We start from the raw sequence: 18,407 nt of genomic DNA on the forward strand, positions 1-18,407 counted from the left end.
CAGGTCATGATCCCAGCATCCTGGGATCGAGTCCTGCATCGGGCTCCTTGCTTGGCAGGGAGCCTGCTTCTTCCTCTGCCTCTGCCTGCCACTCTGTCTGCCTGTGCTTGCTCTCTCTCTCTCTCTCTCTCTGACAAATAAATAAACAAAATCTTTAAAAATAAAAAATAAAAAAAAAGAAAGCTCAGAAGAGGCTTTTTAGCATTTATAATATATGAATTTTCTTTAAAATATTGGCTTAAATAGTACATTACTAAATATGCTGGAGATATTGTGGAGTTTTGCCTTCATGTTTGGATACCTAGTTTTTAAATGGCTAGCTAATTGTAATCAATTCAGAATATCATCATTGATTACCTTGATTACCCTGATATGCACTTAGGGTAAAATCAGTAAAATTAGGTGTAAATTCATATTTAAAACAATGTTCTTTCTAATTTCAGTGATTATGGCCACCTTATCAGATCTGATTAGTCATTTTTTTTTAAAGATTTTATTTATTTGTCAGAGAGAGAGGGAGAGAGAGCGAGCACAGGCAGACAGAATGGCAGGCAGATGCAGAGGGAGAAGCAGGCTCCCCGCCAAGCAAGGAGCCCGATGTGGGACTTGATCCCAGGACGCTGGGATCATGACCTGAGCCGAAGGCAGCTGCTTAACCAACTGAGCCACCCAGGCGTCCCAGATCTGATTAGTCATTAGTTTTTACTTTGCAATGCAGCTTCCAAAGGGCTTCTGGAATGTCAGCTCAGTCAATTGTGTTTGCCTATTCTTGCACTATGAACACTATCTCCATTGGTCCATGCAGTAACAATTAGTTTACTTAAATACCATAAATAGGGCGCCTGAGTGGCTCAGTCTTTAAGCATCTGCCTTCAGCTCAGTTCATGATCCCAGAGTCCTGGGATCAAGCCCTGCATCAGGCTCCCTGCTCAGCAGGAAGCCTGCTTCTCCCTCTCGCATTCCCCCTGCTCGTATTCCCTCTCTCACTGTCTCTGTTAAATAAATAAAATCTTTGAAAATAAATAAATATCATAAATAAATTCACTTAGATACAGAAATTGCACCATGTGGCAATATGTTGAAAACAAACAAAGGAGACGGCCCTCCCGTCCCCTGTTATGTGCTGCTGTGCTTTCCCCCTGTCCCCAGAGCACCCCCTCTCCCCAGAGCACCCCTCTCCCCAGAGCAGTGGATGCTGGTGTTAGTCCTCACATTCAATATGAGTAAAGCTTAATTTCTTCCCCTCTTTTTTGGTAAAAAAATATATGTGTTTATACATAGAAGTTCAAATACTTACTCTAAAATGTCAGTGTTCATCTTCTGAACCCCGCTTTGGAGACCCTTGCTCTAGATAAGTGTTTTAGAATTTTGGGTTTTTCAAATGTTAGAAATACCCTCTTTTTACTGAAAATGAAACTAACGTATTTTTAAAAATTAGGTAACAATAACGATGGTCTGATTGACTTTGAGATGGGAGAAGGTGGTGCTCAGCCCTCTCTAGATATCCATCTTTCTCCCCAACCTCCTCAGGTGGAAAACTAGTTTCCATGAAACACAGTTGGGAAAATCTTATGCTTCCTCTCTAGTCATTAAGGAATCAAGATATTTTTCAAAGGCTGGTATATTAATATTCATGATCTGGAGATCAGTAATAACTTATTGAGTTACCTCATACATACCTGACACACATATGTGGCTACATTTTATCTGGGGATGAGAACATCTATTAGAATGAATATAAAATAGTGGCATTTCAGCTGTGAAAATAGGAAAACATATTGTTTGGACTAGAGGTGTTTGCTTTTGTGTTCCCCAGTGACCTTGAGATTGGAGAACATAATGATAATCGAATTTGTTACACCCTGGTAGAAGTAAATATTTTATTAAATGCTACTGAGGGAAACTACAAATATATAAACCAAATAAACATTGTAAATAAAAGGAAAATAAATATAAAAAAGTAGTATTAAGATAATTTTGAAAAGAATCTTTAAGGTATCAGGAAATGGACCATCTGTGATCTTGTATTAGCCAAGATAAGTAACACTAGCTACTGTAATAATTGACCACAAAATGTCCTGCTTAACTCAATAAGGATCCATCTTCTCACTCATGTCTCAAGTCAGTGTATGCTGTGAGGCAGCTCTGCTATAACCAGTCGTTCAGGAATCCAACCTTCCTCCATGCTGCAGACCAACAATTTCAAAAACATGGCTTCCACATCAACCTGGCTTCTTCCAGTTAGCAGAAAGAGGGATAAAAGAGAGTGGAGCAGGCATACTTTCCTTAACTGTTCAACGGGGATTATACTCTACTGCCAAAAATGAATTGTCTGGCCCTATTTACATGTAAAAACTATGGAAATGTAGTTTAGCTATGTAGTTTAGTTTACCTGGAAGAGAAGATGGGTTTGGTGAGCATCTAGCTGAGCTCTATTGTATATACAGATGAATTTCTAATCTATAATTATCATCAGGTCTGACTTTGGAAATCTCTCGGGAAATCAGTCTCTTTTTTTGCTTGTTGTAATAAAGGCATCTGCACCCCAGCATGAATTTCAACTCTTGATGTTTTCTGAACAAGACATGATCTTCCATGTCTCTACACCTTTACATGTGATTTGCATATGATGTCTGTCCATTCTTTCTAAAACTCTTTCCCTTTCCTCCTCCCTCCTCTTCTTCCACATCTAGCAATTCCTTCTCATCCTTTAAGACGCAAGACAATGTTTACTTCCTCTATGAACCTCTCTCTGATGACACACAGGCACAGATCTCTTCCTAATGTTCACTGAACTTTATCCTTGTACTTTGTACCTACCTCTATTACTGCATGTGTGAGCCTGTATTATAATTATTTAAAGGAACCTGTATGTTTTCAAAGAATTGGGTGATTAATATTTATAATATAGTGACCTTTAATTATAGACTTAGTTTCTCAAGGTTAACACTTGTGTCTTATGTATCTTAGTATCTCCCATGCCTGCCTAGCACAGGCCTGGCTCACATACTCAGTAACAGAGGAGAAAAATGAATGCTCTCTTCCTGCCAGTTTCCAATCCCCCCCTTTTCATATTGTGGCAAAAACATATAAAATGTATCATCTTCACCATATTTAAGTGTGCATTACAGTAGTGTTAACTATATGCGTCTTGTTTGCAATAGATCTCTAGAACTTCTTCATCTTGCAAAACTGAAACTCTGCTCGTTGAACAACTCTCCATTTCCTCCTACCCCCAGTCCCTGGTAAACACAATTCTTTCTGTTTCTAAGAATTTGACTAGCTTAGATACCTGATGTAAGTGGAATAATGCAGTATTTGTCTTTTTGTGACTGACATTTCACTTAGCATAATACCCTCAAGATTCATTCATGTTGTAACAGATGACAGGATTTCCTTCTTTTTCAAGTCCAAATGTTTCATTGTAGGTACATACCACATTTTCTTTATCCATTCATTGTTAGTGTCTGTCTTTTTGACCTGTGCTTGATTACTAGAGGGGGAAAATATATTTTCTATTGACCAAGAGAAAAGGTGATCCTAAACTCTTAAATATTTCAGGATGGTTTATGTTCTAGAGACTAAAGGAGAAATTATACTTAGTGCAAGGGAAACTAGATTAAAAAAAAAATCAGTGACTACAGAATGAATGCCTCTTGTCATCACCTATGAGCATGAGAAACTATATTATACTGCTTCCAACTGAGCAGCAAGGGCCCATAATAAAAAGCTGTTCACATTCCAAAGGCCTCTTACCCTAGTCTTGTCACTGCCCTACTCAGCACCTCAGTACCTCTTCAGTACCTCATGCCCTCAAAATAGCTCTTTTGAGAAAAGAAATTTTAAAGTAGGGCAAAATAAATAAGGGAAAGGATAAATAAGGACTCTTAAAACACAGAGCACTTGTGAGGATTTTTATGTTTATGGAGAAGCTGAGTCCTACAGTAACCTCTGGCCCTTCTTCTTGGTGTTAGTGGATTCCAGTGTTCATTTGCATTAAGGTAGTTCGAGGCCATTTAGAGACCTTCATAACCTTTACATTAGTGCATTATCATGAAAGAATCTGAAGTATCCTTGCATTAGCATGATCGTTATTATTTCAGTTGTTCTAAGAAGCTATTATTAAATGTGTAGCCATTATGTGTACTGAAAGATCTCCAAGTAAACGAGCATTTAGCTTGTAAACACCTCACACGTAACTTCTTTTGAAAACTATCACAAAAAGAACCCCAGCACTTAAAACAAAAAAACCTTGCAGTTTTTGGTAAAATATGCCAAATATAGCTTGAAATAGTAAATAATCCCTCAAAAGCGATATTAGCAAATTAATTGGTGTGTGAACAAAGATCCCTTTCTGCACCAGCATGAATGTTGCCTTTATTTTTTCCTCACAAGTATGATTTTAGAAAACAGCTGTAGTGCATGTTGACAAATGACAAAGAGGCAGACATGGTAAAACACTTTCCGTCAAAGCCAAGAGGGGGAAAAAAAATTGGGCTGCCGGAGCGGCCAACGGGCTTGAATGCCTAGCCTCCCTAACCTCTTTTTTCCCCAGTCTTTAGGGAGCGGGGGCCTCACCGCCCCACCCCCCTTTCCCTGGCTCTGGTTACAGCCTTTCGAGTTGAACAAACTTGCTGCAGGCGGATTGGCGATCAGGAGCTCTCAGGCTTGGACGTTGTATTTATTAATTTATATTCCGCTGGGCCCTGTGCGGGCTGGCCCTTTGTATCGGGCCTCCGCTGCCTGGGCTTGGGGGCCCCGGCGGGAGCGCGCCCCCGCGTCCGCCCGACCCTCAAGGCCAGCACGTGCTACGCCCGCCCGCCAGGCCGGCCGAGGGGGCGGAGGCCCCGGCTTTTTTCCTAAGCCACTGTCGGCCAGAAGGAGGAGCAGCAGCAGCAGGAGGCGACAGCTGCCCTGCCCAGAGAGCGCGGCGGAGAGGGGGCTGCAGCGCCGGGGCTCCTGGCCACTCTTAGCGGCGGCGGCGGCGGCGGCGGCGGCGGCTGCCGGGAGGCGGAGAGCGGCGGGCCGCTCGGGATGTTCCCGGGCACTTCCTGACTGGTTGGCAGCGCGCACACGGCCCGACTCGCACGTCCCCGGCCCCCTAGTCGCTCGCTCGCTCGCGCGGGCCCTCTCTGCGTCGGCCGCGTCGCGGTGGAGGCGCGCGAGGGGGACGCGGCCGGGGATGAGCTGATTGCGGGTAAATACGCCGCCGCCTGGCCCCGAGAGGCCGCGAGGAGCAGCTTTTCTCCGAATCGCCGCCCTGCCCTTGGATTTGAGATCATGTACGTACGCGTCGCGGTCCTGCCATTGTCTCTACCCCAACGCGTGTCGTGCGCCCCAGCGCGAGGGGCTCTTGCTCATCCTCGCCGCGCGCTGCCCCCCGCCCTTCCTGTTCGGATTAAAGTGATCCTCGCGCTGACCACGCGCCTCTCTCCCCCTCGCCCCTCTCTGTCGTGTAGGTCCATTCACATCGTGGCGCTGGGGAACGAGGGGGACGCGTTTCACCAGGACAATCGGCCGTCGGGGCTCATCCGCACTTACCTGGGGAGAAGCCCGCTGGTCTCGGGGGACGAAAGCAGCTTGTTGCTGAACGCGACCAGCACGGTCGCACGTCCGGTGTTCACCGAGTATCAGGCCAGCGCTTTCGGCAATGTCAAGCTGGTGGTCCACGACTGTCCCGTCTGGGTAAGGGGTGGCAGCTGCTCGGTGTCGATGCTGACGGAGATTTTCTTTCATTTTTTTTTTCCCTCTTCCTCTCCCTTTCCCCCCTTTCATGCTGTGGACCGTCTGGGTCACCTGCGTAGAGTTTTTAAACATTTGGGGGGAAATCTTTATTTTCCTTTGTTTCATTAGGCAGGGGGCAGCCCGGTCAGAGAACACTCTTAGAAGGCAAAAAGTCCCAGTGGCAACATGGAGCACTTACTCATAGGCTTCAGGACTGTAGGTTGTCCCTTGGTAGCTGGCAGTTGAATGTGACATCCCCAAGGGACGGGGTCACTAAGTTTCACCAGCAGAGAGCAATGTTTTTTCATGCCTACCCTGTGGGTGAGAGTGTAATATTAGTGTTCTAAAAATAAAGTCCTCTGAAAGCTCAACACAAGCAAAAATAAATTTCACTGGGACAGTTCAGGAATAGGACCCCTGGAAAGGAGAGAAAGAGAGAGGGACTGATAATTAATTTTAAACCACTCATTTATAATACTATCCACTTTTGAAAAATTTAATTCTTGTTTTTAATTTTAATAATGCAGATGTTCTTAATATAGTAGCCATTTGTTTTCAGTGACTCATAAATCAGAAATAATGATACTGCTTGGAATTTTTATAAAGCTTTAAAATTTGTAATAATTAAAAGAAATTGTAATGAAGTCGATAAAATTCTAGTCTGATTCTTGAGTGCTTGATAAAAGGAGAAAGAAATCTACTCTCTGACACATACATATTTTCAGTACATTATAATATAATAATTATAATGTAATACACAAGAACAGTAGTTATTTTAATGTTTTCATTTAATTTTATTTGAAAATTTCTGATTCTATACTGGTATTGGAGTTAAAATAGTATGACTAAAGCTGAAGATTATATTTTATAAAAGATGAAAGCTTTAGTGTCTGAAAAATAATACAAATTATCATGTGAGATTTTATGTTTAAACATCAATTGTAAAAACCTGAATTGTGTGCTATAGGGAACTAATACACCTTTCTAAAGGAATGTATGGAATGTGCCTAGAAAAATTACTTATGCAAATTACAGGATGAAAAGATCATTAGCTCAAGGAAATTTTCAGTTAAAGGATATTTATGTTAATGGGCTAAAATAAATAAAACAGGTTTTTTTTCAATAACCAGGTTTAAACTCCCATTTATCACAGTGACGATGCCAATCACAAGAAGCATCGGTAAGGAACTTACTGGCTGGAGTCCATACAAACAAGTGAAACACTTCTTTTACTTTGGTCATTTCATTGTGAAAGATGGTACAATTTAAAAACTTACCGGTTTTACACGCAGTTGAACAAACGTGGAGTGAATAGAGTAAATAAATTTAAGGAAAATAAAATAAGCTGAATTAGGATGTTAGGATTACTTTTCCTGTTTTTTCTTCAAGCTGTTAACTCTTTACTGTTCATGTTGTTAATTTAGCAAAAAACAATACTTATGATGCCAGGTACTGTAGTAAATGAAATTTTCCAAAGGATTAAAATAAGCCCCTGTAGTCTAGATTTTTGCCATATACTGATTATTGTGCTTTATTGGACTAACCACATTTTGTTTGTTTAGACTCTGGTCCTGTTTAAAGCATTGAGTTTTGGTACACTTTTTGGGGTTATAATGATCTTCAAATGTAAGGGAATAGATTTGTAAACCTTCTCTTTATAAGGTGCTTTTCTTTTCTTGGTGGTAAGTAAAAGTCCTTCAGAGATACTCAGGTTGATTGTGTTTATCAGCTAATACTTGACGTGTACCAGAACAGAATATTCAGTATAGCAAAGCAGATAGAGCACAGGTTTTGATAGCAAAAGGACCTGATTTCAGACCCCCACATTGCTGCTTAGTGGTTTTTTCTGGTGAATCACTATCTTCTCTTAGCCTTATTTTTCCCTATGTATAAAATAAGACTCCCTGCCTCCTAAAGACTCCCTGGCTCCTAGAGCTGTGCTGAAGAGTAGATGAGATGATACATGTAAAGTTCTTAAGATAGAAACTGACATGCTCTAGTAGGTTGTCCAGGTGGTAGCTACTCTAGAATAAATGTTTATTACAACATCAGTCTAACCATGTATCCCTTATACTAAGCAAAGTAAAGTGTTCCTACACATCATTCAAGATTTACACAAATACAATACATTGAGGTAGCAGTGCTGGTACTTAGTAGGTGCTGTATTTGCAGTGCCAGCAAGTGGAATAAAATTGTTGTTTTGCTCTAAAATTTTAGATTATTTTTAAAAAGATGAGTTCCCTTCTCCCAATGTGGCTCCAAGTGTTGCATTGCATAACCTCCCAGAGGAAATCCTGGAACTGATTTACAAGGGGTGGGAGAATTTTATTTCCTTCGTATTTCTAGAAACCAGGAGAGCATTTTCTCTTTGACATAGCTTGATTAGAAATGTGGTGTTCGTTCCTCCTTGGAATCAGAATGAGATAGTTTTGCTTCTCTTTTCTAGTTTCTTCTGTAGATCTGTAGCCTCACTCTGGATCCTTGCTGTGTATACTTGACACTTTTAACATAAATGTGTCTCAAATTCATTTTATGTAGTTCATTATTATTATGTCTCTCTCAAGCCCACCCTCCCTTTTTTTGTGGAGTTACATTATTTTATTTCTAGATCTTTTCCTATTTACCAAAAATATTCCACAAAAAGCAGTGAGGTAATGTGTGCACAGTTTTCTTGTGCAGGATTTGAAACTCTGATTTGTGTTAAAAACAAAATTATTTTTAGTTTTAATATCCTCAGTACAACAGTGATAATGTTGCCAACACCCATTTTCTCATGATATTTTCCTCTAAATGTCTCCTTTCCTCCCAGTACACCTCTCTAGTTACTCTGGAATTTTAAACTGTTCGGAATGCAAAGAGTAGTTACTTTTGATTTGTTCTCTCAGAGTTAAATGGCTGTTTAATGTTGGTCCCACCTCTGTTTAGTTTTTGTTTTTTATTCCATTCATCTGACTTTGTTCTTTTTCTTTGTTGTACTTGTGTACCCTTCTTATGCATGTATACTTTGAGCTTGGATATTACAACAGATACAATTGGAACCGAATGGATTTGTGGTTTGGGATTTGGAAATTAGGGTAGAGCTCTGCTGGGAAGCTTTCACATTTTCTTGATATGTGTCCCACTTCACTTCTCCCCTGGCTGAGTTCAAGTTCAAGACTGCCTTTGGCGTTTATATTCCTGTAGTTTGCCTATTTTTCTTTTTTGGTCCTTTTATTTTTCCTTTTTAAATGCTCCTGTTTTCAGTAGGGTAGTTATATCTAAAAATCTTGCTGTTCTTGTTACTCTGAGTGTAATTCTAGGAAGTGGGTGGATTGGGGTGGATGTAGGGAATTGGGAGAGGCTTTGCTAGACACTGTGGAAGTACTGGTGAGAAGCAGCTCTCTTTGCAAAAGGGGATTGCTGTGTAACACTTCTCTAGAACTTTCCATCATACAGTAGAAGCTCTGTCACATGGCTCTTGATTGACTCATTCCAGCATTATTATCCTGTTTTGGACTCATATTTCAAAGTGTGAACTTTCATAGCCCAGCAGTTTTTAGACCTTTTAGCCACATCTAACTGTTTTCTTAATCTAGCTTTAATATATCCTGGAAATACATACCAAAGGCTGCATGAAATGACAAATAATGATTAGTAATTAACTAGAATATGAGAAGAAACCTACTAATGCATATTTAGCAATATTAAGATACATATTTTTCTTATGCTACTATTCACATAGAAACTTTGAAAAAATACTTTTAAAATACCAAAGCTTTTAAAGATTAGGCTTCATAATAAATTACTTTTGGCCCTGATTCTAAATATAAATGTTATTAATTGTAGTCCAGAAGTAAAAATTTTAAAATTGAAAGACTTATCCTGAATTTTTAATTTATATAAGCTAAATACACAAATTGAAAAATTGGTTCATTACAATGTTCACACTTTATAATATACAGTGTCTTTTTATGAAACATACATCCCTTCGCATACATATACACTATATGTATACACTACTGTCCAAAGCGTTGGATAAAGTTGAAAAGTATACATACATTTTGAAAATATGTATATAATATGTGCAACTCCACAGAATTCACAGTGTATTGCAGTTTAAAACACTGAACAATCCTGCAGTTTCTAATTGGGTCACAGAAAATCCTTTGAAGCTTCCTTACTCATACTGATGCTCTGGCATCTAAGGCTGTGGTGTTAAAATTTTCAAAATTAGGAGTGCCTGGGTGGCTCAGTTGGTTAAGTCTCTGCCTTCAGCTCAGGTCATGATCTCAGGGTCCTGGTATCAAGCCCCACATTGGGATTCCTGCTCAGGGGAGAGCCTGCTTATCCCTCTCCTTCTGCCTGTCCTCCTTGCTCTTGCTCTATCTCAAAGAAATAAATAAAAATGTTAAAAAAATTTTTCAAAATTATTAGGTGATAAAAGTATGACATAATTTGAAAACAAAGTGCTTGTTTGTACTCTCAGTAATTCTCTAGGTTTCCTTTATAGTACAACAACTACACTGTGGTCTAGGCTAAATGAATACACAAAAATAGAAGAGTTGGTAGGCTTCAGACATTTTTATTTTAGGTAATTACTTATTTAAAAATCAATTCTTCTTACGAATTCCAAAAATTAAACTACAGCAAAAAAATGGTGTGTGTCCCATTTTATTTCATGACTGATTTGAAGACAAGTAGACTAACGAGTGCTCTTTGCATTTTGGTTTAGGACATTTTTGACAGTGATTGGTATACCTCTAGAAACCTAATCGGGAGTGCCGACATCATTGTGATCAAATACAACGTAAATGACAAGTTCTCATTCCACGAAGTAAAGGATAATTATATCCCAGTGATAAAAAGGTCATTAAATTCAGTTCCAGTCATCATTGCCGCTGTTGGTACCAGACAAAATGGTAAGTATCTAATTTTTTTTTCTTATGATAAGAGTGCAGGTACCACACTAATTTTAAATAGTGTTAAGTTTATTAATGATTGATATGGGGTTTTTTTTTTGGAAAAAGATGACTGTGTTCAAATGCCAGCTGTTATCTCTTCATCATTGGGTATGATAGTGAGACATCAAAGGAAAGTGTCACAGACGACTGCTGGGATTCTGATGGGTACAAATTTGTCTTCTAAATTGCTCTTTTACAGAAGTGAAGGAAGTCAGTGATTGTGTTCTTTTGATCTAAGAGAGGTATTAGGCTGGTGCTGAGCTCTGGAAGACTCTTTTCGACATTCTAAAGGCCTGTCCGGTGGGAAGGATAGATGGTCTGCAAAAGGATTGGGCTCGGGAGCAGGATTTTTACATAGCTAGGAACGAGTGAGGTGGAGACACTGACACTCCTGCCTGAGAGAGGGGCTCATTTCCTCCATGGCTGATGGATTCAGTTGGTTCAGTCCGTTCCTGCCATTGCTGCTATGCATATCGTTGTCAGATATCCTCGGGCCGACACAGAAGTCACTTTGATTTGGTGGTATTTTGATAGTTCTCTTTAGTGGTGTTTCCTCAGTGAAGCTGGCTTGGAAATTTTATTCTTTTTTTTTTTTTTTTCCCTTTTCATTAAGGTACAGCAAAGGAAAGGACATAGAGTTCACGAGGTACCATGAGTGCAGCTTAATGCATTTTTAAATATATATACCTCCCTGCAGCCATCTTACAGGTCAAGATAGAGAACATTTGCCTCACTTTGGAAGGCTCTCTCATGCCTCTTCCCAGTCACTAGCCCCCCTTCCCTGGAGATGACCACTGTTCTGACTTCTCACCATATAAATTAGTTCTATCTATTCTAGAAATTTACATACTTGGAATTATACTGTATGTAGTATCTTGTGTCTAATTTCAATTAGCATAATACTGACATTCATCTCTGTTGTGCTTGTCTACAATTTGTTATTTTGCTGTGTATTTTTCATTTGTGTCAATGTGCTGTACTACATTTATTCATTCTCCTTTTCATGGTTGTTTCAATAGGAATAGGATTTTGGGTCATAGTCATAGGGTAGGTATATTAGAAGACACAAATAAAGTGGGCTTGACCCTTCCTTGACCCCACATCCCCTCTACTCCCCTGTGTTTCTTTTTATTACTGGCCTTGATTCTTGAAAGAGTCATCCACACTTCCTGAGTCCACTTCCTGACTTCCCATTTATTCTTCAGTCTACTCTAGTCTGACTTTGACTTTCACAATTACATTGTATTTGTTCTCACTCAAGGTTACCAGTTAAATGCTTCTTGCCAAATTTGATTTCCCTTTCCATTTAATTTACACTTTAACTTATATTTTAATAACAATTCGCCCTTTGAGGTTATTTGAACACATCTCTTCCTCCATTTAAAAAAGCTACTCTTTCTTTCATGGTTGTTCCCATTCTCTGTCTTGTTACTGGTCAACACCCCCTCCCCCATACACATATTGAAGCACTGCATCCTTAGTTGTTGCCAGGGTTCCATCCTTTGGCTTCACCAACTTCTTTGCTATTTTGAATCTGTTAATCTCCTGTTCTCCCTTTCCCTGTGTAGTCACTGGTGAATACCCAGTCTCTTTCTCCAGCTTTAGTTTCTCTTCCAACCTGTGTTACCACAAAATCTTCCCCTTTCTGCTGAATTCCATGTCTTGGTGAATGATGTCAAACCTATCCATTCACCCCTACTAGAATCATCCAACCCAACTTTCCTCCCATTCCCCATATCTAGTGCACTAGAAGCTCTTTTGGTTTCACATTTCAAATAAACCTCAAATTCATTGCTTTCCCTTTATCTTCATTGGATTTTAGATCCTAGTCATTCAATTATCTGTCATAGTAACCTTCCTTTTGGCTTAAAGGGGCAGTTCCTGATTTTGTAGGATCTGAAACTTACAGAGTTCTAGAGGTCCTTTGTAAGGGAAAAAAAAACCAACATTACAGATACACACACACACACACACACACACACACAAATAAGCATGACAATTTGCAAATCTAAAAAGCTATCAAATAAAACCACAATGAAATGCTATGTTACACCAGTCAGAATGGCTAAAATTAGCAAGACAGGAAACAACAAATGTTGGTAAGGATGCAGAGAAGGGGAAACCTTCTTACAGTGTTGGTGGAAATGCAAGCTGGTGCAGCTACTCTGGAAAAGGGTATGGAGGTTCCTCAAGAAGTTAAAAATAGAGCTACCCTGTGACCCAGCAATTGCACTACGAGGTATTTACCCTAAAGATATAAATGTAGTGATTCAGAGGAGCACCTGCACCCCGGTGTTCATAGCAGCAATGTCCATAATAGCCAAACTGTGGAAAGAGCCAAGAAGTCCATCAACAGATGGATGGATAAAGAAGATGTGGTATGTATATACAATGGAATATAACTCAGCCATCAGAAAAGATGAATACTTACCATTTACATTGATATAGGTGGAACTGGAGGCTGTTATGCTGAGCGAAATAAGTCAATCAGAGAAAGACAATTATATGATTTCACTCATATGTAGAATATAAGAAACAGCACAGAGGATTGTAGGGAAAGGGAGGGAAAACTAAATGGGAAGTCATCAGAGAGGGAGAAAAACCATGAGAGACTTAACCATAGGAAACAAAAAGGGTTGCTGGAGGGGAGGAGGGTAAGGGGATGGGGTAATTGGGTGATGGGCATTAAGGAGGGCATGTGCTGTGATGAGCACTGGGTGTTATACACAACTGATGAACTATTGAATACTGTATCTGAAACTACTGATGCACTATGTGTTGGCTACTTGAATTTAAATAGAAAAAGAAAATAAATAAAAAGCTGTGAAATACCAGGCGCCTGGGTGGCTCAGTGGGTTAGAGCCTCTGCCTTTGGCTCAGGTCATGATCCCAGAGTCCTGGGATCGAGCCCCACATCGGGCTCTCTGCTCAGCAGGGAGCCTGCTTCCTCCTCTCTCTCTGCCTGTCTCTCTGCCTACTTGTGATCTCTGTCAAATAACTAAATAGAATCTTTTTAAAAAAGCTGTCAAATACCATAAACATTTAAAAAAATATTTCTATTATTTAACAGCTTGACATTTCTTTAATTTTTCTTATATTTGTTGGCTGCATAATCTTTGATTACTTCTTCATATGATAACCACTTTTGCTATTTTCTATATAGAGAAGAAAATTATAGTGTTTCTTCCAGTGTATTTCTTCACACTTCTTATGTTTCTGGTGACAGGCACTGTCGTTTGTGTTGTGTTCCTCTTTCAGCCTGGCATCTTTGTTTCACAACACCAAACAAGTCTACAATGTAGGTGGCAGAAGCATTCCTCAAGGCTATTCGTGTACCAGGACAGTTCTCAAACATTTAACTGTACAAGGAAGTGACTGCAAACCACAAATAATATCTCACTAAACCTAAACTTAAATTCACATTAGCAGGATCCCAAAAATGCCTGTCATTACTCCCAGACTGCCTGACATAAAAGTGAGTTGGAGTGGAAAGAGGCAGTGGTCTTAACCAAGTATAGTTAGAGGATCGTATTTTGCAAATCTTACAAAAGCATATGACTGTGTTTCTCCCAAGGCTTTGGAAAAGACTCACACACAAGGGCCCTGACACTTAGGCTTCATCAGCTTTGTGGTGAATTGACCTATGGTCTCCTGTTCCATCTTTGCTTCTTTTTGAAATAAATCCACTCAGAATAATCATCCTAGAATATAGGTCAGATCATGATAGTCAATGCTTTCAATTCTTTAGAAACTTACTTCTTTTCCCCTTCTATTTGCAAAATTTCAAACCCAAGAAAATTGACCAGAACAGTGAACCCCAGAGATTATACACACACACACACACACACACACACACACACACACACACACAAAGAGAGAGACTCTCTCTTTTTTTATTTGGGAGTGAATTATAAAATTATGGTATTTCTTCAGTGCTAATTACTTAAACATGTATTGTCTAAGACAGAACCATATTCCTATCAACCATAATCCAACCATCATTCAAGATATGTGACATACTATTATCTATGATCCTATTATTTTAAACATAACCCACATTCACATTTTCCCAATTGTTCCAAAGCTATTTTTTTTTAATCCAGAAATTAAGGACTACACATTGCATTTAAATGTAATGTGTCTCAGGGCGCCTGGGTGGCTCAGTGGGTTAAAGCCTCTGCCTTCGGCTCAGGTCATGATCTCAGGGTCCTGGGATCGAGCCCCGCATCGGGCTCTCTGCTCTGCGGGGAGTCTGCTTCCCTCTCTCTCTTCCTGCATGTCTGCCTACATGTGATCTCTTTCTGTCAAATAAATAAATAAAATCTTTAAAAATAAATAAATAAATAAATAAATAAATAAATAAATAAATAAATAAATGTGATGTGTCTCTAATATCTCTCCGGTCTCTCTCTTTTTTTTTTTTTTTAAAGATTTTATTTATTTATTTGACAGGGAGAGACCACAAGTAGACAGAGAGGCAGGCAGAGAGAGAGAGAGAGAGGGAAGCAGGCTCCCTGCTGAGCAGAGAGCCCGATGCGGGACTCGATCCCAGGACCCCGAGACCATGACCTGAGCCGAAGGCAGCGGCTTAACCCACTGAGCCACCCAGGCACCCTCTCCGGTCTCTTTTAATCTAGAACAGTTCCCCAGCCTTCCCCCGCCCCCCCCCTCCGGTCTTTCATGACACTGACATTTTTAAAGAATCTAAGCCCATTATTCTGCATAATTCCTTTAGTTGTAGTGGTTGCAAAATAGTGATTTTCCATCATTCCACCTACACTTATAGTTGGTATTCTTCTGTAAATAGAGCTTATCCTTCTCTCTGCTCCCACGTTTCTTTTAGAATCATTATAATTCATGGATTTGTTTTTTAAATTCAATATTTTATAATCTGTTCTTATCCTTATCCTTTCTGTTGCTCATATTACTCCAAATTTGCATGGAGGGAGTCTTTTCAATCTAGTTCCAATTAGTTTTTGAGTGTTTCTTTATTTTATGGCATAAGATGTCCCAGGCTCACCTGGAATCGATCAGTCATTTCTTCAGGGAGACCTGGTTCCATTTAGTGAGCAATGACATTAAGAAACTAAGATCGGGGCTTTAGGGGTGCTCATAACTTTGTCATTGCTTCAAGGCCCATTCATTGGAGATAGATACATAGATATATAGATATGTTAAATATATGTCTTTTAATCATGAGTTCCCGTTGATACTTTTTCCAATCCAGTATTGTATCTCCCTTCAGTAATTTTCTCATGTAATGCTTTACCTAAAAGTCATGATCATTCATGATCTATCTCCTGACTACTTTTGCAACCTTGTAGGCACAGTCTTTTGTATCTTATGTACCCGACACACTGAACTCCTTTAACTTAATGTCTGTCTTTAGATCTGGGGACGTCTCAACTTCATGATTTCTTCAGATATCACCTTCCCCCCATTTTTTCTATTCTGTCCTTTTTGGACTCTTATTAGACTGATGTTGAAACTTCTGGATCTCTCCTCTGTTTCTTCTATCTTTCTTTTATATTTCCTAAGCTTTCTTTCTCTGTGTTGTGTTAGAGGAGAATTCTGTGGTCTTCTTTTCCCAACTCACAAATCACTTCCACAGGGTCTGTCCTACTCTTTTGCTTTATTATGCTTTAAAAAATTCCCACAGCTTTTCATATCCAAGATCTCTAGCTGGTTGTTTTTCATAATTTCTTCTACCTGTTTTAAACATGTATACTTTAAGAAGAAAACCTCTCTCAACTAATTATATTTATTTTAAGATTCTATTTTGGTAGGTCTATTAAATCTTGCCTTAAGGAGGACAGTCTAAGTCTTGTCATTTAATGACATTTTATTTCATAGTATGGAGGCTTCTTAAATGTTGGGTAATTCTTAAATTGCCTAGTTTGCAGTTTAGATTCTCTGTTGGATTAACGCCTTTCTCCTCCTCTGCCCAGCTGCTCTCTGAGGTTGGGGTGGGAGTGAGAGCTCATATGAGATCTGTAAGCCTTGCTGCTTCCACAGGGGTCTGCAACTGATCTCCACTCAGTTGTCCATGGGCCTCCTTATTGCTCCCCCATGATTGAGCAGTGAGTATTCTTGATGTTGCCCAGTGTGTGACTTCCCACCTGTCCTCTGAGCTTCAGCTTCCCTCTTTGGTCCTGTGCTATCTGCCTTCAGCCTTTAGGCACTCCTCCTTTCTGGGTGATGAGTTTCTCTCCTCTTAATTTTTGAGCCTTGCTGTATATGCACACCTCCCTTCCTCCTTCCCCGTCCCCTCCCTTTCTTCCTTCCTTTCATTTCTCTCTCCTCCCTTCTCCCTCCCCTCTCCTTCCCCTCTTTGTTCAATCATTTCTTTGATTTGACAGGGAGAAGAGTTGCAATGTGGGCTTAGCTTGCCATTTCGAAACTGGAAGCTAATGTGTTGTTGTTTTTTCTTACATCCAGACCTCTTCATGTGCTATGCCCTCTGATGGGAGTGCCCAGCCCTGCACAACTCCTGTCATATCAGCATGGCAAATTCATACCTATCCAGTAAATCACTACCTTTTCTGTGAAGTCTTCCATAATCCCCAGGCAGAGTTAATTTCTTCCCTTCTGTTCCCTTCCCTTCTGTTCTAAAATAAGGTATGCAAAATGTTCCCATTTTGCATACCTTATTTTAGTATTTATTATATTTATTATATTATAATTTTCAGTCATGTCTATGTTGGCTTAGTTGACTATGAGCTTTTATCTATGTATATTTCTTGTTTGATACGTGGTAGGTACTCAAGAAACATTTGTTCAGTTAGTGGTTGAATGGTTTTAAACAAGATGAAATTCATTTCACATATAGATGTGATTGCAAATTAATTACCAAGCTAAATCTGTTATTCAACCCGAGGATTTTTATTGCTTCCCTTCCCCAGTCCCTTGTAATACATGAAGCTGTGCTGTGTGTTCTCCTGATAATTCCTCTCTCTTTAGCTCTTTTTAGATTAGTTCAGCAAACACAATCAGTCTCATCATTTTCCTTTGTTACATATGTTTTGACAAGCTTGACTTGTATGTCTTCTTCATCACATTCTGCTTTGAACAAATTTTTGGCTTTTACTAAATATTGAACCCGTCTTTAAAAGAGAATTTTTTTCTCTGAACACACCTAGGGGTATTTATAGCCTTAAGATCCCCAAAATGGGCATCCTTTCTTCTTTTCTTTTTGAAGTTCTGATAGAGTTGAGTACATCCCTAGGCTAGAATTCTTAAAAGGATTTCTAAAACTTTCAAGCACTTCGCAACATTGTAAGAATCACCCTACAGATTCTGAAAACCACTGCTTTGAAAGAGATACCATTCATTTGAATTCCAGAGTTACAACGTGTTTGCTTTAGAAAAAAAAAAAAAATAGACATTTGTGATAACACCTTAAAAGGTATCACATAAGAGAAAGAAAAAAGACTACAGTGTTAACTAGAAGTGTAACACTGATGTCCAGAGTCGCTGTGACCCTGAGGTGGGCTCACAGAAGTGATATCCTGAAGAAGGCACCGCAATTTAAAATATTTTGAGTCCTTTTATGGTTGCTGGTGAAATGCATAATACATGTTTATTTTTTTCTAAAAGTGTTTTGTTGCTTTTCCTGCTATATCCACCACATAATGACGAGACATTTTTTTTTTTCCTCTTGGGTACATGTGAACAAAAAGCAATGTCTTCTGTGTCACAGAGATGTGAAGACTAGATGTGAAGAGGGATTTTCTAGGCGTGTAT

The 18,407-nt window shown here is 39.5% G+C and overlaps 2 protein-coding genes across 2 annotated transcripts in view; one reads left to right on the forward strand and one right to left on the reverse strand.

Annotated features, from left to right (window-relative positions):
• Positions 1-4,859: 4,859 nt before the first annotated feature.
• LOC111148252 (proline-rich protein 36-like) lies at positions 4,860-5,282 on the reverse strand. The gene has a single exon (XM_022504706.1). It carries the CDS (start codon positions 5,280-5,282, stop codon positions 4,860-4,862), a length of 423 nt encoding a protein of 140 aa, XP_022360414.1.
• The window catches only part of LOC111148400 (Rho related BTB domain containing 3), a 52,704-nt gene continuing 39,476 nt past the window's right edge, over positions 5,180-18,407 (forward strand). Inside the window, exons 1-3 of the mRNA XM_022504917.1 lie at positions 5,180-5,282; positions 5,460-5,685; positions 10,436-10,622. Coding sequence (XP_022360625.1) covers positions 5,281-5,282; positions 5,460-5,685; positions 10,436-10,622 — 415 coding nt within the window. The 5' untranslated portion in view covers positions 5,180-5,280. The remainder of the gene's footprint in view (positions 5,283-5,459; positions 5,686-10,435; positions 10,623-18,407) is intronic.

The sequence above is a fragment of the Enhydra lutris genome, unplaced genomic scaffold (genome assembly GCF_002288905.1).
Source record: "Enhydra lutris kenyoni isolate GAN:26980312 unplaced genomic scaffold, ASM228890v2 scaffoldscaffold19, whole genome shotgun sequence".
NCBI lineage: Eukaryota > Metazoa > Chordata > Mammalia > Carnivora > Mustelidae > Enhydra > Enhydra lutris.